This window comes from Physeter macrocephalus, chromosome 13, assembly GCF_002837175.3.
Source record: "Physeter macrocephalus isolate SW-GA chromosome 13, ASM283717v5, whole genome shotgun sequence".
NCBI classification, from domain to species: domain Eukaryota; kingdom Metazoa; phylum Chordata; class Mammalia; order Artiodactyla; family Physeteridae; genus Physeter; species Physeter macrocephalus.
This window is the reverse complement of record NC_041226.1, coordinates 71,333,178-71,355,224: the sequence shown is the minus strand read 5'-3', so window position 1 is coordinate 71,355,224 and position 22,047 is coordinate 71,333,178. Positions and strand designations below refer to the sequence as shown.

The following is a 22,047-nucleotide window of genomic DNA, read 5'->3' as shown; positions in this document are numbered from 1 at the left end:
GAGTAGCTTTGTAGGTTTGGCGGTGCAAAGTGGGGAAAGTTTCTCTTTTTCTTAAAGCAGGAGACAGAGTAATCTACTAAGAATGGGGGTTATGAAATGCGCGGGGTGGCAATGCAGTTGGGAGTGGAAGTTTAGGTCACAATGACTTGTGACTTGTGAATGGTCAATGCTGGCCAGGTGAAGGGCCACAGCAGGGTTCGTGGGTCAGCAGGAGAATGAAGACCAGGGCCGTGGAACAGGATGTGCTAAAAACAAAAGCCCGGGCAGCAGGACCTTGGATGGAAGAACGCAGTTTCAGTTTTCCTGAGAGGCAGAAAGTGGAGACACACACTTGAAACAACTCCTCCCAGACAGGAAGAAGTCTAGAGTTCTGGTCGCTCCGACCCAGCTCCTTTGCCTGCAGGGACCCTGCAGTACCTCCGCCGAGCGCCACCGACAGCGCGAGGACCACGAGACAGGCCAGGAATAGGTTCCTGCGCGGCGGACAGCGGGAAGGAGGGCGAGAGGCCCGGGTCAACCCGCTCGGGCCAGCTCCCGCAGCCCGCCTCCCGATGCCAGGCTGGGACCGCCCCTTCCCGCCCCGGCCCCGCCCAGGCTCCGCGCCCAGAACTCTGCTTCCTCCCCGGCCACTGAGTCAGTCTGTCCCTGCGACTCCTCCGCCGCGACTTGGGCCCTCTGGCATGACGTCACCGGCGCGCCCACCAATGAGCTGAAGAGGGACCGGCAGCAGCGTGAAAGTGACGGCAGAAGCAGCCAATGGCCGCTAGGAGGGGGCGGGCCGAGGCGGGAGTGTGAGAGTGAGCGCCAGTACGCGTGGGGAGTTGAGGACTGTGCGGGAGGCTCGGGGCGCCGGGCGGGGCGGGGGTGGAGAGCGGGGGAGCGGCGCGGGAGGTCCCTCCCCCTGCTCGGCTCCGGGCTGATACCGAGAGCCGCTGGACTTTCAGCGCCGAGAAGGGAGATGTGGCCGCCGCTCGGGCTCCTTGCAGGTAACGGGCGGGGCGGCCCCTGCAGGGCCGAGCGCGGCCGAGCGCCGCGGGGCGAGCGGAGTTGGGTGCGGAGCGGACGCGGGGTCCTTCCTCACTGCCGCCGCGCTCCGAGCCCCGCGGTCCGGCCCGGGCCGGGCGGCGGCGCTGCTGGAGGAGTTGGCTCCGGGACCCGGGCCGTGGCCGGGGCCGGGGTCACTGGGGATGCGGGCCCCGTCGCCATGCGCCCGGGTGTAAGCAGCACGCGGGACAAAGGGCGCGGCGTGGAGGGTGCACGCTCCGCCTGCCCGCGCCCCTGCGCTCTCATCGCCGCCCCTGCTCGCTCCAGCAGCTTGGCGCTCCGTCGACCCCGGGTGCACGGGCGCCTTTGGCGTGTCCCTGGAGCGGCCACCGGGCCGCGGGGCCCCGCGCCACCCCGCGCCTGGCCGCCAGCTGGCCGCAGTGCGGGCGGTGGCTGGGCGCAGGCGGGCCGCTCGGCCGCCTGCTCTGGGTTAAAGGCGGCTCCCCTGCAGCGCCGCGAGTGCCAGCCACTCGGCGCTGGCTGCCGGGCAGAGCGGCGTGCCCTGGGTCGGGGCGCCCGGGACCACCGAGCTGCCACTCTCTGCGCGGGCTTGGAGTTTGGGGAAGCAGAGCAGGTGGCGCAACCGCCGTCTCACCTCCAGCGAACTCCGTGGGGCTTCTGGTCTTGTTGATGTTGTGACTGTAGGCTGTGTGTATTTTCTTCTTTTTTTAACCACACACAAAAGAAGGGAGGAGTTAGAGGAAAGATCTAGCCAGAGCACTGTGAATCGTCCCAAACTGCTTTTTCTCTCGGAGAGAGATGGATGGGGAGAATTTCTTGAGAAACAATTAACCGTGAGGACTGACTGGATCCCCTCCCTGTCCCCTCTTCCCGCAGTCCCGACCGTGCCTGGGGCGCCCCAGATGGAGGTGGGGTAAAGTGACACCGGCCGACTTAGATGGGAAAATGGCTACAAGCTAGCAAGCTGGAAACTTTCTGGGACAGTGGAACTGTGAATGTCGAACCTCCGCAGTCATTCTTGCTATTGGCGGGCATGGCTCTCATGTGTTACTGAATTAAGAAACTGGGAAGGCAAGCACAAGAGGAAGATACCTGGAGTAGCATTGTGTTCAGCCCTGCGTGGTGGAGAGCGGTAGAGATGATTGTCTCCCGTGCCTTGGGGGCCCCAAGAGAGGAGCAGCCCACTCAGGTCTCCACATGCTGGGTCAGAAACCACTGTGTTCTTTATTCTGATTTCCAGAGGCACTGTCTCATCTCAGCCTGGCAGAGGGCAACTGGTGTGTGGATGGATTGTTACTGATGAGGTAGAAAGGCTAGCCTGATGCGAGAAGGCCCTTCAGTGTAGGGGGAGGAATATTCTTTAGTAGGTGTTTGCTGCTGATCTTTCCATGGATCACTTAGGTTTGACCTGCCATCCTCTCTACTACAGTCCAGGCTGCTGTGTCAGCTGTCACCAGGTCCCCAGGGTTCGCAGCTCGGTGACTGATGTTGGTTTGCTTTTGAGGGGTGGTGTGGAATCCCCGTTCGAGGTCTTTTTGACCTTTTCATTGATGATCAGTTAATTTGTTTTAACCCCCTGAAAACAGAGGCTTGATATAAGGAGTTTGAGAAACTGAGAATAAAGAGACTTCTGCTTGGTTCCAAATCCAACTAGTCATAGGTGCCAGTCAATTCTCAACACAGTGGGAGATCAGCGCAGGAGTCAGATAGGAATCAGAACACCAGCGTTGTCACTGGTAAAACTGGCTGGAGCTCTGCTTGGGCTGAGCCTGAGGCCACTGTGTTGCTCCCTTATTCTCAGTCCGTAAGGCAAACTTACTATCCAGCCATGGCCCAGGAGCCGGGGCTCCCAGGCAGGACATCTCCTGGAGAAGAGGAATGGAGCCATGCCTCCCAGGGCCCATCAAGAAAGAAACAGAACGAACGCGTGCCTTCCTGGTTCATGGCCTGGATACAAAAAAGGTGGAGGGGACCCGTCTCCCTCCATGTACCACCTCGTGCCGGCAGGGCTTCTTTTACCTGAGCACCAAGCCTGGCTGGGAACATTGCAGAAAAAAGGCCATCTGCTGTTGGAGGAAGAGGATCAGGGTGTACAGCCGTGCACTTTATGCAGGACATTACAGATGCCTGGCCAGGGAAGCAGTGCTCCGTGTCTGCCCAAAAGAAGGGTGCCCTTTTCTCAATTGCATCAGGTCACCTGATGGGCTGCTGCTGGCCTTGGCTGGTTAGCGCATCTTCAGGAATGGCAACACTGGTGATCCCAAGACAGGAGGTCAGGGGCTGGTCACTTGGTACTAATCTCTCCAAAATGATTACAGTCATGGGAGCTAATTGTTTCCGTATATGCTCTTACTTAATCCTTAGCACAGCCTGCTGGAGTCAGTAGTGATACCCTATTGTGCTGATGAGGAATGGATCCTTAGAAGGACTAGGTAGCTCAAGGTCATGCCGGTAACCAGTCCAAATCTGTGTGCCTCCAGAGCCTGTGCTCTTAACCACTGGGCTGGACCGAGGTTCCTAACGCGCTGTACCTGTATCGCATTTGCTAATCCACGGTATTTTCCGAACTCTCCTCCTATACCCATTAACAATCACGCCTGAAGTGAAAGGGCATTTGTGAGTGTTCTCTGGGGCAGCAGAGATGTGAGAATCTTGGCGACCAGGGGAGGGACGCAGCAATGAGGAGGGAAGAGCCAACCGGGATGGGGACGGGACCAATGCTAGGCTTCCTGATGTCGGGGCCAGAGAAGAGGGGGAGCTCATTCTGAGATTGCCTCACCCATCCTGTTGACTCCCCCAGGAGTCCAGGCCTGGCCCCCCGGGCACCCCAGACGTTCGGGTCTGTAGTCTGCCTTCCGTCTGCCTCGGCTGTTGCCTGAGTACCAAAGCGATTGGTGTGTGTTACAAACAATCTGAGATGAAAAGGGAGGCTCAGCAACTAATTTAGGAGCACAAATTATTTCCTGACCCAGTATTCTTCCTGGAGGGCCGTTTGAACCTCACAGGACCGTTTGTGAAACACTATTCAAATATTTGGGCCTGAAGCAGATAACATCAAGACCAGTTACGGGACCGTTTGTCAGCTCACAGCTCTATTTTGCACTTAAAATTGATAAAGAGTATTTGCTTTCCTTCACATTCGCTTTGTAAATCAAAGAACGCTTTTATTCCCTCCATGTTAAGTCAGGGTAACTTCCTAATTATTCAGTCCTTTTCACTTATTTATTTTATTTTTAGTAGCAGGGGTAATTTCTTTAGCTGAAATGTACACACAGTGGTTGGGGCCTGCGTGGTGACCTCTGTCGTGTTTGCAGCTGTGATGTGGATTTGACCAGTGGTTTATCCTTTCAGTGAAAAAGAAAAAAAAAAACAGCAGATAGTGGCTGGAATATTCCCCGCCCCGTACTTGCTGAGAGCATGAGTTACATCAGGTGGAGAAGCTCTAGGGCCCAGTGCTAAGAGAGTTGCAGAGCCTTTCATTTCCAGGTTGTAAACTTGAACTGCTTTCCAGCACCTGTGACCTTGGATGGCCTCTTGGGCTGACTTATTGATTCCATAATCTGGGGTGTTTCCTTGGAGACCTGGAAACAAATACAGTTGACCCTTGAACAACACGGTTTTGAACTGCGTGGGTGCACTTATATGCAGATTATTTTACGTAGCAAAGTACTAAAACAAAACAGAACTGCAGTGGGCGTGGGTTTGATCCCTGGTCTGGGAACTAAGATCCTGCATGCCCCAGGCGAGGCTAAAAAATAAAAAAAGACTACATTACTACAAGATCTGTGGTTAATTGAGTCCCCGGATGGGGAGGAACACAGATAAGAACTTATAATAAGTTATACATAGATTTTCAACTGTGAGGAGGGTCAGTGCCCCTAATGCCTGAGTTGTTCAGGGGTCAGCTGTACATCTAAACTGCCTCTCCAATCAAGGGGCCTGGGGTTTTCTTCCATCGCAGCATGAAGGAGTGGGGCCCTGCTCCCTTACTGGGGAAGACGAGAGCCTCAGTACCAGTACACCAAATCCTCCAGGGGATTCTCAAAAGAGAATAGTTCTGTGCCTGTGTTTTCTCCCTCTTTGAAGAAAGTACTAGTAATAACAGGTTACCTTCCCTCGGCGTTCATTAAACCCAGGCAGTGTTTCTAAGCACTTTAGGTGGGTGTGTTGCTTAACCTTCCTGATGACCATGTAAGGTGGGCCCAGTTATCATACCCATTTTAGAGATGAGGAAGCTGAGGCCCAGAGAGGTGAAGTAACTTGGCCAAAGTTACACAGGATTGGAACCTCTAAGCAGTTTGACCCAGACGTGATCCTGGTAGACCCAAAGGAAGTGCCTATTGAGGGTGTGGGGAATGGGGACAAATGCAGTGTGATTGGAGGGGAAGGGGAGTTTGATATTTGTTTGGGCAAATTCCAAGTCAGGAAGCTCTTAGGCAACTCTCACTGCTGGGAAGTTCTTTTGGTTTGCAAAGTACACAGGAAGGGGACTCTTAAGGATAGGTGGCACACACAAGGCCACAGAACTAAGAAATGGCAAGGCTGAGAAATGAAATTTCTGGCTTTAATGTTTGCCCCTTTGAAAGAAAAGGTAAAAGTCGTCTTTTTTTTTTTTTTTTTTTTTTCGGTACGTGGGCCTCTCACTGCTGTGGCCTCTCCCGTTGCAGGGCACAGGCTCCGGACGCACAGGCTCAGTGGCCGTGGCTCACGGGCTCAGCCGCTCCGCGGCATGTGGGATCTACCCGGACCGGGGCACGAACCCGTGTCCCCTGCATCGGCAGGCGGACTCTCAACCACTGCGCCACCAGGGAAGCCCAGACGTGTCTGTTTTTAACTTGACACCTTCACCAATATTGGAGGTCGTGTCCTCACCTGGAATAGCTCCCACTGTTCTCCTTTAGGGTACAGTTCATCCTTCTGGAATGATGCTGTCCCCAGCCAGTCAGTCTGCAGTGTGCCCTCCTTCCTCTGTCTGTCCCCTGTGTGGGAACCACGGTCATGTGCCCTGCGACCTCACCTCTATTCAACTCTCTCCCAGATTTTCATTTAACTGGCAGGAGTGTCTGTGTTCTGCAGATAGACTGTAAGCTCTTTCAGAATCAGGACCATGCTTCACGCACACACACGAACACACACAATGTGCTAAGACCCAACAATGACTATTTATTGATTTTTCTTGGTTGGAAGAAGCAAGATGGTAACTGGTTTTTTTTTAACTTTGTAAACTGGTTCAAGGACTATAAAAATGATTTGCCTTATGGGGCTGATAAACATAGGATTCCCTTAAGTCAATGTTTCTCAAGGGTAATTCAGCATCAGAAGCCCAAGGACTTCTGACTTGGTAGGTTGTATTTGGGCCCAGGAGAATCTACATGTGTCCCACGTGATTTTTCTGTCCCCTCGAGTTTTGAAACCACGATGTAAAGCTGTTAATGATCACATCCTATAAACTCACAGCATAAATGAATAAGACTGTCTAGCTCTTTTTCACTTGAGGTAAACATGTCTACTGTATAAACATTCCTAACAAGGCATTGATGAATGTTTATGTCGTGACACTTTCCTTGCAGGTTTCTAGCCAGCATAATGCTGGAGCAAGAGGCCGGCGGCCCGCAGTTTTCAGGATGGCCGAGTGGGACGCCGATTTGGAGCACATCATTCCGTCTTCTGTTCTTCCTCCTCTCTGGGCTAAGTTACTTGTGGGATTTGTTTCCCTCGTGTGCTTTGCACGTAGCTACGATGGAGACTTTGTCTTTGACGACTCTGAAGCGATTGTTAACAATAAGGTTCGTATCTTAATGTCTCTTTGGTAAACTGGCGTTAACCACTTGCCTGCGTCCCAGTGATGCTCTGTATCGGTGTTGAATTATTCTCTACTGAACTTCGGCTGAGCCTTTGCCTGGGCCCCCATCGTGCTCTGGATCTCCCATCTCTTTTAGAGAGCATCTCCTTGATTTAGGGCCCCTTTTATCACTGGCAGCAGGGTCTCCAAGCCCTGCCTAACCTCAAGCTTTACCCTGGCTGTGTGCCCTACATGAGGCCCCAGTCCACACACGTATCAGAGAGACCATTATTCTAAGATGACAAGGCCAGGGCTTTGCAGGGCATTGCAGACTATTTCAGGTTTTGTGACAGATTTCCAGAACTCTAGGCCAGAACAGTCGCCCCTCACACACACAGAAATCACGCGTTTTTCCCCTGCCGAAGGTGCATCCTCAGCAGCAGGCAGCGAGCTGGCTTCTTTGTCCTTCGCTGGGAGCGTCAGGACAGCCTGCTGACAGCTGCGGAGGACCACGGTTTTGCTGCCCGCAGAAGCTGCAGTTCCTGCTCATTTCATGCTTGGAGACTCAGGTTTGCTGAGTTTGCAAAATCCCAGCCAGTTTTGCTCACCGGTAGGCGCAGGGAAAATGATATTCTCCTCCACTCGCTGACTAGAGGTAGGGAAGAAGAAATAGGTTTGTGGGCAGGGAAGAAAAAAGCTTTCAGCGAGCTAAAAGAAAATCAGAACAAGAAACTTGGAGGCAGGGAGAGCCCAGAGGAGAAAGAGCGTGGAAACAGCACAGGTTAGAGCCTCTGTGACAGTCTCACCACTCAGCAGATATTCTGTGTGCGTCTTGACGGGCGAAGAGAACTTGAAGGAATTTACTAATCTCTTTCTCTAGTAGATGAAATTGTAGCATCTCTTTGTAACGCTGTCCTTAAATGCTCCTGAAAGTTTGAAGTCATGGATTTCCCACATTCGGAAAGAGTCGTTTTCATATTGAAAGTGTTGAGAAAAATTCTCTGTGTAACAAACAGGTATTCTGTGGGCCAGGGAAGAGAGGGTGAGGGGTAAGGAGATGACTGTTTTGCAGATATTTTATTTGTAACATACTCTAAATGATTTTCTGATTTTCTGGATTTCCACGGCAGACTCCAGCCTTGTTGATGTTTATTTTGAATCCAAGTTCTTCACTTGTAATTTCCCTCAAGTTCACCCAGCAGTTTACTGCAGATGTTTGTTTCAGTTCTTTTTGAAACAGTGCTTAAAACAAAAAGCAGTAAGTGTGTAGCTCTAAGCAACTATGTCACATGGGTGGCTTAATAGCTACAGAATTGCTTTTCTAACAGGGATATGAGGCTATGCCTTTATTTTTTAAAATTCCATTTGTTGAGAGTTTCTTGACTCTTCCATTCTTATAAAGTAGAGGATATATAAAGTGTTAACTCAGGACCCATGTCGAAGAACTTTGGTGAGCGAGGCAGGGGAGACAGGAGCTGTGTCGTACATCAGACGCTCGGGTATGAGGTTGTAATTCTCTTTCCTTCTGTGAGGAAAGGCACATGAAGCTGTTTTGTGGCCCTACCGCACATTGTCTTGGCAGTGTTTTCTGGAGCATCACACTGTGCCCCTTTGTTAACTTGCTAGCCCCCTTTTTTGCCTTTCCTGTTTAATGAAAGGCCCTCCTCTGTTCATTGGCACCATGCCTACAGTAATGTGAAACAGGCTGTTACTGGATTTTATTGGTGTTGAAGACTGTTTTCCAGATGCTTCCTCGTAGTGTTGAGTTGCCTTTTTTCACTGAGATGATGATTTTCTTTGAGACCGTGGAGTTAGCAAGAATTTCAGACATGACACATCTTTTCCATAAATCATTAGGAGGAAACATTAACCTTTCTTCCTGTGGCGCGCCCTGCTGTGTCACCGTAGGCTACCCCTAATCAAATATTTAGAGCTTTGCTGGTGTTCCTTTTCTGCTCAAATGGAGGGAAAGGTCTTCTGCTCAATTCCTTCGCAACTGAGCAGGTACTTCTGGGACAGTGCAAAAGTACGTGGACTTCCAACGTGGGAATGGAGTAAACTAAGTTAGTGGGTGGATCCCACGACCTTCATGAACTATCGAATCAACTCTTAGAGGGAGATCCAGACACTCAAGGCCTCTGAAGCTGATACCCAACGGAAGTGAAACTCACCCTCAAGGTGGGTGTCCGGTGAGCAGCTCACCTCTGCCGCCCGTCCCCAAGCTTTTCCCTTTGAGTCATTAAAGCTCCTGAGTAACAGATACTCACGGAACGCCAGGGGCTGTTGGACGCTGGTTGCTCTCTTGGGCTGCGCATGATGTGACACGCTTCTTCCATTTGGGGCCTTCTCCATCTTCAGGTACTTGTGAGCTGCAAAGGCTGTCCAGTTTGGATGCAGACCCAGGCAAAGGCGCTCCCATCAGATAGGCCCACCTGTTGGAACCAGGAGCTAGTCATACAGAGAAGAGGGGTCCGCGGGCAGCCAGGCAGCCTCAGCACGATGTTCGGCGGTCTGATTTGTTGGTGCCCTTCTGGCTGCACAGCCCCAAACTAGGTTTTCCGGCCCACCTGGGGGTCGTTGGGCCTTGTGATCTTTTTTAAGGCATTCCTTTTTTCACTTAAGGTAATCAGAGTTGTTTTGGTTACTGCAGTGAAGAATCTTGACTGCTACACCGTGCAGTGCTTGTTACATCATAATTTCTAGATCCTAAAATAATCCTGTTTAATTGTGCTGTGAAGAGAAAATTAACATTCAGTTTTGATACCTACTCCAAGTGCCTTTCTTCTTGTTAAACACAGTTTAAGTAATCTAGTTTCATATTTAAATGTAAAAAAAACAAAAGATTCATTTTAAAGTATCTGTAGTTCAGTACCAAATTAAACTACCCTGTACGGTAGGTATCACTTTAACATATTTAGTAATTTTTATCCTTAAAAATTAGATGGAAATTGTTTTTTCTGTAATTTTACTATCTGCTTAGCTCATGATGAAAAATGGGAAACTTTAAAATCTATATGCTTACTCTTATGTTTGAACTGGGATATTTTTGGTAAATTACCTTATGTATTGGATATGAGAGAGGGTAATAGTGATCTCACTTAGCTATATGGTCCGTTCATGCATTCCGCATGGATTGAGCACCTTCTGTGTACTTCCAGCAAACGCAGGGAAGCCCAGGCCTCGAGGAGCCCCAGTCCAGTGGGGCAGACAGATAGGGGTCACATGATTATAAACTGCCCTGCAGCAGGTGCTGTGAGGACAGGCACGAGATGCCCCAAAGGGAAGGGAATCGCATCAGCTCAAGAAGGTCGTAGCCCAGTGGCCGAGATACGAAGAGCGGAAGCAGCTGAGCTGTGGGGAGCTGAGGGGTGACGGTCTGGGCAGAGACCTGTGTGCGCGCAGCCTTGAGGTGTAGGTGGCAGCAGGAGTCGTGTGGGGACCAGACGAAGGCCAGGAGCAGAGCACAGAGTCTGCGAGACGAGCCCGCAGAATTCAGCAGGAGCCAGGGCACCGCACTCTGGCGTCCGTGTCAGGACGTCGGCTTTGTCCTGGAAGGGGGTCGGGGGGTGACACGATTTGCCTTTTGGAGGGATCGCTGGAGAACAGGCAGAGGACGCGGCGCACCCGCGAGGAGGCCTCTCTGGGTCCTGGGTGAGGGTGACGGTGGCCTGACCGAGGACTGGTGGGAGAGATGGAGAAGAGAGGACTTCCGCCCAGGGTGAGGGAGGAGCCCTGATCCCTCTTTGGTGTGTTCCCGCAGGACCTCCGAGCAGAAACGCCCCTCGGGGACCTGTGGCATCATGACTTCTGGGGCAGTCGGCTGAGCGGCAACACCAGTCACAAGTCCTACCGACCCCTCACCGTGCTGACTTTCAGGTGAGGTGCGACAGGACGGCTGTGTGGGAGGGGCACCCAAGGCTTGTGCGTGACGTTGTACCAGGTGGTGTGTGACAGGGTTCCTGGGTCAGTGGTCTGGAGGGACGTAAAAGCCACTCACTACGTGGGTCTCCAAGAAATACATGCTAACTCCAGCCATTAGGAGTTAGGTTGCGGGAGGACGGAGAGAATGTACCTGAGGAAGCATCGCTTTAGGGTGATGCTGCTTGGGTGGTGCAGACACTGACAGTGGAACCACACTGAGGAGATTAGCCTGGGTCTGGGCAAGGATGACTTGGTGAAGTGGTCCAAGAACTGTGAAGTTGCACAGTTCTTGGAGGTGGGACCCTTTGTGAGTTAATACCGAGGAAACAATATGTCAAGGCAACATGTAGCATCTCATGAAATTGTGACTTTTTTTTTTCATTATAAAAAACTAAGGGGCTTCCCTGGTGGCGCAGTGGTTGCGCGTCCGCCTGCCGATGCAGGGGACACGGGTTCGCGCCCCGGTCTGGGAGGATCCCACATGCCGCGGAGAGGAAGCATCGCTTTAGGGTGATGCTGCTTGGGTGGTGCAGACACTGACAGTGGAACCACACTGAGGAGATTAGCCTGGGTCTGGGCAAGGATGACTTGGTGAAGTGGTCCAAGAACTGTGAAGTTGCACAGTTCTTGGAGGTGGGACCCTTTGTGAGTTAATACCGAGGAAACAATATGTCAAGGCAACATGTAGCATCTCATGAAATTGTGACTTTTTTTTTCATTATAAAAAACTAAGGTATAAATCCTCCTCCTGTGACCACATCAATATGCAAAAACAGAATGAAGCTTAAAACGGTCTCCCCAACCCCCATTAATCAGGGAGCTATTTGCGTTAAATAGATTTGTTCATCTCACAAAAGTTCCCATGCATAGCTGTTTCTTGGATGCGTTAGATACCTGTGTGTAGATCTCTCAAAGAAGCATGGAAATGATGAATTGGAACCACTGGTGATTGAAAAGCAACAGAAGTAAGAATCCCTGACTATAAGGAAGTAGCTCCATTGTCTGGAAGGCTGGTGGACAAACTGTCAAGGAGTATTTGTTGGGGGGTGGGGAAATCAGCAAGTCACATGACTATCTTAAATCCAGGTCCCTATGGGATAGCCTGAGTAATGTGTGGTCTGTTATATCTTCCTGGGAGACAGTCTTGCCTTTATCGCACCTAAAAAACTGTCTAGCTTTCCTTGCGCGTTTCCTCTCCAAGTATTTTCTGTCCCACTCCTCTGAGATGCCCTTGTCTTAGATTTTCCGCTCTGCAGTTAATTATGTTCTTACCTCTTCTTTAGCCTTCTTAGCTTGACAGGCATTATTTATCTTGACGCTACTTTTATCAAACTTGCACACTTTCTCTTCTCCCTTCAGTATTTTCATGCACCAGGGTTTTCCTCCAGCTGGTTCTCAGTTTGTTTCGCGTGCTTCTGGACCTCTGGTGTGAACACCCTTCTTTCACTGCAGGATGAACTACTATTTGTCAGGAGGCTTCCACCCCGTGAGTTTCCACGTGGTCAACATCCTCCTGCACGGCGGCATCTCCATCCTCTTGGTGGACGTCTTCTCCGTGCTGTTTGGGGGCCTGCAGTACACGAGTAAGGGCCGGAGGCTAAACCTGGCCCCCAGGTCGTCCCTGCTGGCTGCCCTGCTGTTTGCTGTGCACCCGCTGCACACCGAGTGTGTAAGTATCGTCCGCCCACCGCCTCTGCACTGGTGTAAGGAGGACAGGCCGTCCAAGTATCGGCTCGTTCCCTAAAACAGGCTTCCCTCGGATACTCGTATGGCTGTAGAAAGCCCAGGCTTTCAGACATTTGGAACGATGATCTGTAGGGCTAACAGGTCCCTCTTAGGGCAAACACAGGGTCCCCTACAGGCGAAGACTGTATAATGACCGTGTGGTATGATCTCTGGTGATACTTTCTGTTTCCTCACGTGACCACATTGTGAAGGTATGAATGTTGAGTCTTGCCCAGCTTTGGGGTCTAAAAACCAGAGTCTGAGATTACTTTTCTTCCAGGTTGGGTCTCATGCAATTTTCTGATGTTAGCTGAGAGCTTTATAACTTGCTAACTACTTTCTTATACTTAATATGATTGTCACCAAAACTCCGCGGGATCAGCTGGGGCAGCGTAACAATTTCCACTTCACAGAAGAGGAAGCAGCCGGGCAGGACAAGTTAAGGACTTACCCAGGTCAGTCACGTAGCTGGTGGATGCAGGGATAGAACCTAAGGTCTGGTCATCCGGGCCCGAGCCCAGGAGAGGCCAGCATGCTTTGAGTTGACCTGGAGAGCGGGTCCCCGCATCCTGCTGGGACGTGCGCCTGGCTTCTCGGCCCGTGTAGTCGGGCATCCCCTGCTTTTCATCCGTTGAGCTGCTGCTGAATGTGTTCGGTGCAAAAACTCTTTTAACCAAACACTTGAGAGGTTTTCAGGACCCACCCTACCCCACTGCCGTGGAACCCTGTGAAAACGTAAGTCAGCACGTTTGATTTTAGTCATTCGTTCTGTAAGTGTGAAGTACCTAGTATAAAATACCACTTGGACCTTCCTGCTTCTCCACAGCAGGTTTCTGCATTCCGTATGTATTTAAATACCTGCATTTTGACCAGTTGCATTGAGCATCTTGAAGTCAGTTTCAAGATATTGGGCGGAATTCCTGCCTTTAGCATCTGATTTTGTTAATATTATTAAACTATCTGTTCTTTGGTATTTAAAAGGATTGCAGGATTGTTCTCACAACCTCCTTCTTATATCTTACTACTTGAAAGCTTTTTTAAAATTCTCATAATTTTTTTACTTCGGCAAATTCAGAGGACTTAAGGGATTGGGAACTGTTGTAAGATAAATACCGATAGATAGATAGATAGATAGATAGATAGACAGATAGATAGATTTGTGATCAAATTAGAATTTGTTTCCATGCAAGTTCTCTTTATGGTCTAAATAGTAGTGTTGTGCACATTGATCAGAAATAAGGGAATTTCTGGCAAAAATACTGATTTACCGTTTTGGTCCTTGTGTAATTTTATGTAATCTTAAAAGCAAAATGAAATACTTGAATTGTTAACCAAAGAAATGTTTCTAAAATTCTGCTTTTAAATATGAGAAGTTAGTTTATAAAAAAATTTGAAATGCCGACAAGTAAAACTGGATGTGCACACACACACACACACACACACACACACACACACACACACACACACACACACACACACACACACGCCCCAGCTAAATGCAATGTGGGAACATGTTAACCCAAGGGAGGTCCAGCTATAGGAGAGAAGAGAATATTTGAAAAATGTCTTCATCTCTCCTCTCCCTCCTTTCCATGAAAGCCATTCAAACGCAAATTGCAAGAAAAAGTTATGGGTCATGGGAAAATAACATTTCTAAAACAGATCATTTGTATGTTCACCTTTCCTCGTTTTGGCAAATAGTCGGTATTCTGTTTCATCCTCTCTATACCCTGCTGTTATTTCCCACTCTACATTTAACCCACTTTAACAGTGAGCAAAAACCAGGCCCACCCAAGGAAGCCCTGGAAGGAGAGTTCCTCAGAGCTTTCTGGGCCAGTACTGAGGAAGCACCCTGGGCTCTGGGCTGTGGGTTGGATCACCAAGGGAGGGAGAAGAGCTAAGAGAGGGGGTTTCCTTGCCTCTTGTCTGTTTAGAGACCAGGATGGAGGCCCCAGGGAGTTCCCTGAGGACACCAGTGTTATTGTAGGTTTTCTTTTTCCACCAAGCATTGGTGAAAATTTCAAATTGCTTGAATTCGGGTATCAAAGAGGGAAGCTTGGGTCTCCTTAATAACCCTGCCCATCCAGTAAACCCAGAGTTTAACACTGAAGGAATTAGATGGTGAAACATTCCCCTTTTCCCCTTCCCCTCATTCCTTCCATGGCCCCAGTGCAAATTGTTCCCTGTGGGGGAAACGCCACCACCTCCTGCTGTATGAATTTGGGGCGTTGCAGTGACTTCTCTAGAAAACTCTGATGTGAGTGCTTCAGGTTATTTGTAAGAAAAAAAAATAGCCTTTGTAAATAACTTTGCCTGAAAAGACATACGCAAATATCCGAAAAGAAAAATAAAATCTCTCCGTACCCATGCCCATTCCCCAAACAGTTAAACTCGGTGCCTCCTTGGGTAGCCTTTAAAATTTTTTTTTATGAAATCTCTCTTTAATTACTATGCCAAAAATTCATTGAAAGACTAAATACTCTTTACCCTGAAACACTTGCCATACTTTTTAAAACTTGTTTTTCTTCATGTCAGACGATGTGACGTACATTGCTTAAGTCTTGGGAGTATCTTCAGTTAACCAAAGGCAGACTGTTTGCTTTAAAATGAGTTCATGATGTTTAAAGTTCATTTTAGTGGGAGTCTTTTTTTTTTTTTTTGAGGTTTAGTTGATTTACAATATTATATACGTTAGTGGGAGTCTTTAATGTACCTCAGCCACTCAGATAACCAGTGGTTTAGGCTGGCCTTTTTGGCCCCTATTCCTGGTGTTTATCCAAAGCACTTCCCTCCCCCTCACTCAGTTCAAGAAACCTTGTTCCCTGACCCTCCATATCCCCTAGCTCCTGCTTCCTCGACCCCCTTGCTCTAAGGACCTTTTTGGATACACTTCTCTGGGTTGCCTTTGCTCACTTTATCCTCTGAAAGGCTTTGGGATTCCCTGCCATCCTCAGGCCCTGTAGAGAGCCACAGCTCCCACCCATCTCTGGTCCTGATGGGAGGCCCAGAGCACCAGCCACTCCCTCCATCAATCACCCCGGAGCTGCAGAGCCCGTACCTGCTTCACCCTGAGCTGCTGTGTCCTCTGTCCGCTGCTTTCTGCCCCGCCCTCCACACACACACACACACACACACACACACAGACACACAGACACACACACCCTGCCTCCTCCCAGGGTTTACAGAAGCATCTTTGGGATTCACGCAGCAACGGACAGTGACCCAGCACCCACTGTGTGCCCGGCTCTGTGTTGGGTCTCGCTGCATCCCCGATTTCACTGTGTCTCTGAGTGAGTGAGTTACAGGCCAGAGGATTCCAGAAGTCTTATTACATATTCACTGCCTTCATGAAGTAATTGTACCATTTAACCCTCTGGCATGCTGGCATACTTGGCCCAGATCTGTTGAACCTTTGTTTGTCCTTAGCTTCCTTCCCGGGAAGTTGTTGCATGCTGCCTCCTCCCAGGGTTTACAGAAGCATCTTTGGGATTCACGCAGCAACGGACAGTGACCCAGCACCCACTGTGTGCCCGGCTCTGTGTTGGGTCTCGCTGCATCCCCGATTTCACTGTGTCTCTGAGTGAGTGAGTTACAGGCCAGAGGATTCCAGAAGTCTTATTACATATTCACTGCCTTCATGAAGTAATTGTACCATTTAACCCTCTGGCATGCTGGCATACTTGGCCCAGATCTGTTGAACCTTTGTTTGTCCTTAGCTTCCTTCCCGGGAAGTTGTTGCATGTGCGTGGCAGTCAGAGGTTGGACTCAGCTTTCAGTCTTCTTAGCGAGTGCGTGACACCCTGGGCTGCCACGTGCCCCTCCGGCAGTAGTTCACCATCGGAATGGATGGTTGCCTCAGAACGTCATATCTAACCAGCGTAGCAGGAAACTGCTCCTAAAAGGCATTCCTTTTAGCTATTGCTTGTAGACGCACCTGGGAATCGTATGTAAATATAGTAATTTTTGTATTCATTGTATACTCTCTCATCTCCATTTGTAGGACAGTCTTTACTCTGTGTCTGACTTACCATATATCTCACTTTAAGAAAAGATGAACTTCCCAGCCATTAAAGCGATACCTAGAGAATCACAGTGAAAGGTTTGACATATGTCCCATCCAGGTGCTAGTTAGTCAAGAATGCCACGTAAACTAGACCAATACTCATGAGTGGAATTCTGGGTCTTTCGTTGCCATGAAAATCTGGAAAGCAATTATTGGAATAATCAGCTTCAAAGAAATGAAGCACAGATTTTTATATTGCTTCATTGTCACTAAGGTGGAGAAGGGAAGGGCAGTCGTCAGATGTAGAAAATGGTGGGGGTGGGGAAGAAATGGTAGAAATTGCATTCTTTTTTTCATCTTTCTCGTCAACCACTTTTGAAGCGTTCTGCTTTCCAGGTTAACCCACTTCATTGGTTTTGGTCTGCAGGGAGGAAAAGATGGCAGAGGCAGCTTTGAACGTTATCCCTGTGTCTTATTCTCTTCGCCTGATGACTTGTAACATGGACTTCCCACCTTTCCTTCATGTTTCCAATCAAGGTTTCTTTTTTAAATATCGTGCCCTTTGAGCTGATACCATGTTCCAGTTGAAAATCCGCCGTGGGGACCTGATCAGAGCAGAGGCCCCTGGAGCTGTGGGCGCAGCGTGCTGAGTGACAGGCTTTCACTGCCTGTGGGCATCGCTGGCTGCGTGTGGCCCACAAAAGAACCTTCCCTGGGTTCGAGCCAAGCCAGCCTTCCTTGGAAGTGGCTGACCCAAGTCCTAGACCAAAAATGAAAAGAAAATCAGTTGTCAGATCAGACCACAGGGAAACGTCACAGTTGCAGGGATTGTTTTAATAGATGGCCGAGTCTGATAAGGTTTTCGTTTTCTATTTCTAAGGAATTTTTTTTGTATTTCCAAAGTTCTGTTTAAATGTTTTTTACATACGTCTTTTCTTCTGCCCCTTCTTTTAAGGTTGCTGCTGTTGTCGGCTGTGCAGACCTCCTGGCTGCCCTGTTTTTTCTGTTATCTTTCCTTGGCTACTGTAAAGCACTTAGAGAAAGTAAGCATGACATTTTGCCTTCTTAATTTTGCATCTTCGTGTTTCTGTCCTGCTGAGCAGTGTTCTAACCGATGGGAAAATCAGTTTATATAAGTTCATCGCTTTGAAGGAATGTGGGTCAAAGATGTCGACTCTTTTTAGTGATGTCTGTAACTCCATTGCTTTTTTAATAATACAAAGGCTTGTGCTTCGAAGTTCACAGTATTCAGGGAGCACCTTGTTGGGTACTGAAGCCCAGAGCTTCTGCTCTTGGTGCTGAAGCAGTTGTGATCGATTTTTGTGGTTTTTATTTCCAGCAAAATTGAAGGGGGAGGGAAAAAAACTTATGATTTTTTTTTTAAACCTGTTGGCGAAAAACCTTGAAAAATGGTAACGTGTAGCTATGAATATGCCCCTGGACTGTGAGCTTCTTATTTTTTCATTGTTGCGTCATTGATACTTACAGAGAAAGTCGCCGTTGGAAACAACAGAGTTGAAATGACCAGTTGTGTGTGTGTGGAGGGGAGCGGGGGAATTGCCTGGTTATTAGTAGCAGTGCAGCCGTGCACTGATAGAGTTCTAGAAGAATCCCTGTATAGCTCTACTCATCTGGGTTCTGATTCCCTCCAAGTCAGATCATACCTTCCAGATTGCTCTGTAGTGGAAATTGGATACAGTACATTCAGCTTACATAGCATTTGTACATGCTGGCCCCAGCAACGGTGTTATGCATTCAACTTGTTATGAAGTCAGTTCCTGACTGTAGAACTCTCTTTATATATCACAGTCGATTTATATTTGAGGGGAAGAGGGGAAGAAAAGGGATGATCCCTATGGAATGCTCAAGCAGGACCCTTTCAGCTGACACTGATGTACCTGGGTTTCCTTGAGTCTCTTCCACACTATTTCTCCAAGCTTAGGTTCAGTCCCCTGCCAGGCCTTAATGTTATTGTTCATGTACTGATGCTTGTACTTGGATTCCTCCGGTAAACTGATGTCTTACTCATAAGGAGGGGCAGACCACTCCTTCAGGATTTTGTGTCTGCTGGGGCTGGTGAAGTGGAGTCACTCAGGGTTGGTAAACAGGGGCCCGTGAGCCAAATCCAGCCCCCAAGCTGACAATGATTTTTTCCGGTTTTAAATGATTGGGGATAAAAATCCCACAAGAATAGTGTTTGGTGACGAATTAAAAGTGACATGAAATTCACATTTCAGTGTCTACATATGTCGTTTTATTGGAACATAGGCACATCCATTTGTTTCTGCAGAGTTAGGAGTTTCAGCAGAGGCCTCCTGGCCTGTAGAGCCTAAAGTACTTACTGCCCTGTCCTTTGCAAAGTTTGCCAGCCCCTGGGACATGACAGGTAACTGTCACCATCCTAGTGGTTCCAAAAGGTTTTTTAGTAAAGAGTAATAGGGAGTTTCCAGCAGGAAGTTTTTTTACTTATGAAGGTAGATGTTTGCTGTTAATATAATAGTTGCCATTTATTGACTATCTACTGGCACGTGTGTGTGTGTGTGTGTGTGTGTGTGTGTTTTTTTTTTGTGTGTGTGTGTGTGTATTTTTCTCATTTAATTATGTTACAGTCTTTAAGATAGGTTGACTTACCTTCCCTGTTTTTCAGATGTAAGACTCAGAGTTTATTTAACTTACACAGTATCACACAGCTATTTATGGCAGAACTGGGTTCACCTTTGAGTCTTAACTCACTTCAAAGCCAGCGCCAATTACATTGTGTTCTTCTGCTTCCCTGTACTCAAGGGACCAGCGAGGCAAGCCTGTCAAAACAATCTTTAAAAATAGGGGCTTCCCTGGTGGTGCAGTGGTTGATAGTCCGTCCGCCTGCCGATGCAGGGGAAGCGGGTTCGTGGCCCGGTCCGGGAAGATCCCACGTGCCGCAGAGTGGCTGGGCCCGTGAGCCATGGCCGCTGAGCCTGCGTGTCCGGAGCCTGTGCTCCGCAGCGGGAGAGGCCACGGCAGTGAGAGGCCCGCGTACCGCAAACAAAAAAAACAAAAAAAAACAGAAGGTCCATTCAATTCTGTTAACGAATTGTTAAAATGTTAGGTGTAATAGTGCATCGAAGGTATGTGTTAAAAACAATCCCTTTCTTGTAGAGATACATGCTGAAATATTTTATGGACGAAATGGTATAAAGTCTGGGATTTGTCTCAAAATAATCTGAGAGGAAGCCGGAAGCATGTTGGCATTTAGTTGAAGCCAGACTGGTCAGGAGTCAATGTTGAAGCCAAGTGATGGAGACATGAGTTCCTATATCAGCATCTCTACTTATATATGTGTTTTGTTCTTTACAAAAGGTGTTTTTTAAAAAGAGCAATAGATAACGTTTAACCCTTTATGTTTTTTCTACAAAAAGACTTAGGCAGGACTGCAAACTCTTCTAGGACAGGCTATACTGTTTTGATGTTCTAGATATTCATAGTTATATACCTAGAACATCTGTATGAAACTATCCATAGTTTCCAAGGGTAGATTGGGAAGGGCCCCTCCTCCATCCTGTCCTGTACAGCTGAACACAGGGCTCAGGTTGTATATCTCAAAGTACCTGTTCCCTCAAACCCGCGACTCAGCTAAGACACAGTGCAAGGGTGACTCCGACGGGCCCACACCTCCATGCCCACTCAGGACTTGGTCATACCTACCCACTCCCCATCCTCTTTTATTATTATTATTTTATCATACCACCACTTTTTCCTGTGACTCATCGTTTTTCTGATATGGCAGAGAGTTTGGGGACAGCTAAATAGAACAGCTTCAAGAACAGAAAATAGTGGGGGTAACTTTTCTTCCCGAGACTGAAAGTTAACTTAGCAATAAGCATGTCCAGCTCTTCTGGGGTTGGGATCTCCCCACCTGTGATGATTGTAAAACTCCCAAGAGACACACAGCCCCCAGGGATCTGGGGGTGGGAGATGGGGAATTGCACCAGCCCCAGCCATTTCCATAGGTAATGGGAGTGGGAGCGGGTTCATTTACTTCTCACCATCGTGTTCATTACAAAGAGTGGTATTGTTTGTATTGTTATGGGGGGGGGTTTGCATTTTATTTTATGTATTTGTATTGTTATATTGTGTTCTTAAGATGGCACTTAAATCTGAATTTGCAGTTAAGTAGGATAACAACTTATCAGTAGTTGTATTTTTCTTTTTTCAATTTATTATTATTTTTTAACATCTTTATTAGAGTATAATTGCTTTACAATGGTGTGTTAGTTTCTGCTTTACGGCAAAGTGAATCAGTTATACATATACATATTGTATTTTTCTTGAAGAAAATTAAAAATTAAGTCTGTTGGCTTTTCTCACAGACATCTCAAAAGTTTGGTGCAGTATCATTTTATCACTTTTAACATATCTTCCCTTAAAGTAACTACTCCCTTATTCTGAATGGATTTCAAAAAAATCAAAAGAGCTTTTTGAAGAACGTACTAAACGTTGATAGATTCAACATTCGAACACATCATTTAGGAGATGTAATAAAATTTCTCACTACTTCTAAAGGTTGCTCTTATTGAAATGATGGAAAAATTATCAGAAGACTAAAAATTCTTCTAGCAAGTGAACTGATGCATTTATTAGCCTCCTTTAATGGAGTGTCCTCACAGGATGGTGAAAAACTACAGACATGTTATATTCTTTCCCTGGATCCTTTTGCTAACCTTTTCTGTGTTCCAATTCACAAATGAACATATTCTGAACTATGTGTCTCTTTTTCATTCGTTTGTAAATTATAAAGTTATTTCCAAGAGCCATCCACACAAAATATAGATTTTTTAAATAAGGCCTTTGGAAACTGATACCAAAGAAAAAAGTGCTTAATATATGATGTTTTTTCAGTTAATACTTTGATTCATGAGAAATTGGTGAAGTATATTTTAGTACTAATGGAACTCTAGTATATTAACTCTTAGTAGTGATATAACCTTTCTTTTTTGGTCTGGTAGCATTCTTTTAATATTTATAGCATGTTTACTTTTAAATTGGAAAGAGATTTTGTAAAGAGATTGTTATAGGCCTTTAATGTTAAGTACGTAAATGTTTTTGAGAAAGCTCACCTGGAAATACTTAATGTTTGCACACCTGTGGCCGTGGTAGGCATGGCTTCTGTGGAAAACCTTTAAGAATATGAACAGATTTTCATTTGGTTGAGTTACTTGGAACAGTAAGAAGATGAATAGATCGATTAGGAAGCCTTTGAAGAAGTCTCTTGTTTACAGGCTGTCCCACCTTCCCATGCACTTGAACCCCCTTTAGGAAAAGGAAAGAGTCAATTAAAGTGGGACCAAGGGACCCACCTACAGACTGGTACCGCCCTTTGCCGTCACCCGCAGCTTGTTTTGTCTTTGGAAAATGCAAAGCTACAGGCGGTTACCTGTCTGCACACAGCCAGGCCTCAGTGTCTTGCCCCGGAAAGTTATTATTGGCCGTGGACTTTTGTGTCTTCTCTGTCCTCTGACTGTGTCCGCCTGCCCACACAGGCTTTGAGTTGCAGATCATAATCGTTCTTTCTTGGGAGTTTAAAGTTGATGGAGGAGAACAGCCATCCCTCAACTGCAGTCTCTAGTGTTTG

The 22,047-nt window shown here is 47.8% G+C and overlaps 1 protein-coding gene across 2 annotated transcripts in view; it reads left to right on the top strand.

Annotated features, from left to right (window-relative positions):
- Positions 1 to 854: 854 nt before the first annotated feature.
- Positions 855 to 22,047, top strand: part of TMTC4 (transmembrane O-mannosyltransferase targeting cadherins 4) — a 57,958-nt gene continuing 36,765 nt past the window's right edge. Inside the window, exons 1-5 of one of the 2 annotated variants that reach the window (XM_024123137.3) lie at positions 855 to 986; positions 6,576 to 6,791; positions 10,548 to 10,663; positions 12,161 to 12,377; positions 17,392 to 17,479. In XM_024123137.3, coding sequence (XP_023978905.1) covers positions 6,630 to 6,791; positions 10,548 to 10,663; positions 12,161 to 12,377; positions 17,392 to 17,479 — 583 coding nt within the window. In that variant the 5' untranslated portion in view covers positions 855 to 986; positions 6,576 to 6,629. The remainder of the gene's footprint in view (positions 987 to 6,575; positions 6,792 to 10,547; positions 10,664 to 12,160; positions 12,378 to 17,391; positions 17,480 to 22,047) is intronic. The other variant, XM_024123138.2, reaches the window with a different exon arrangement.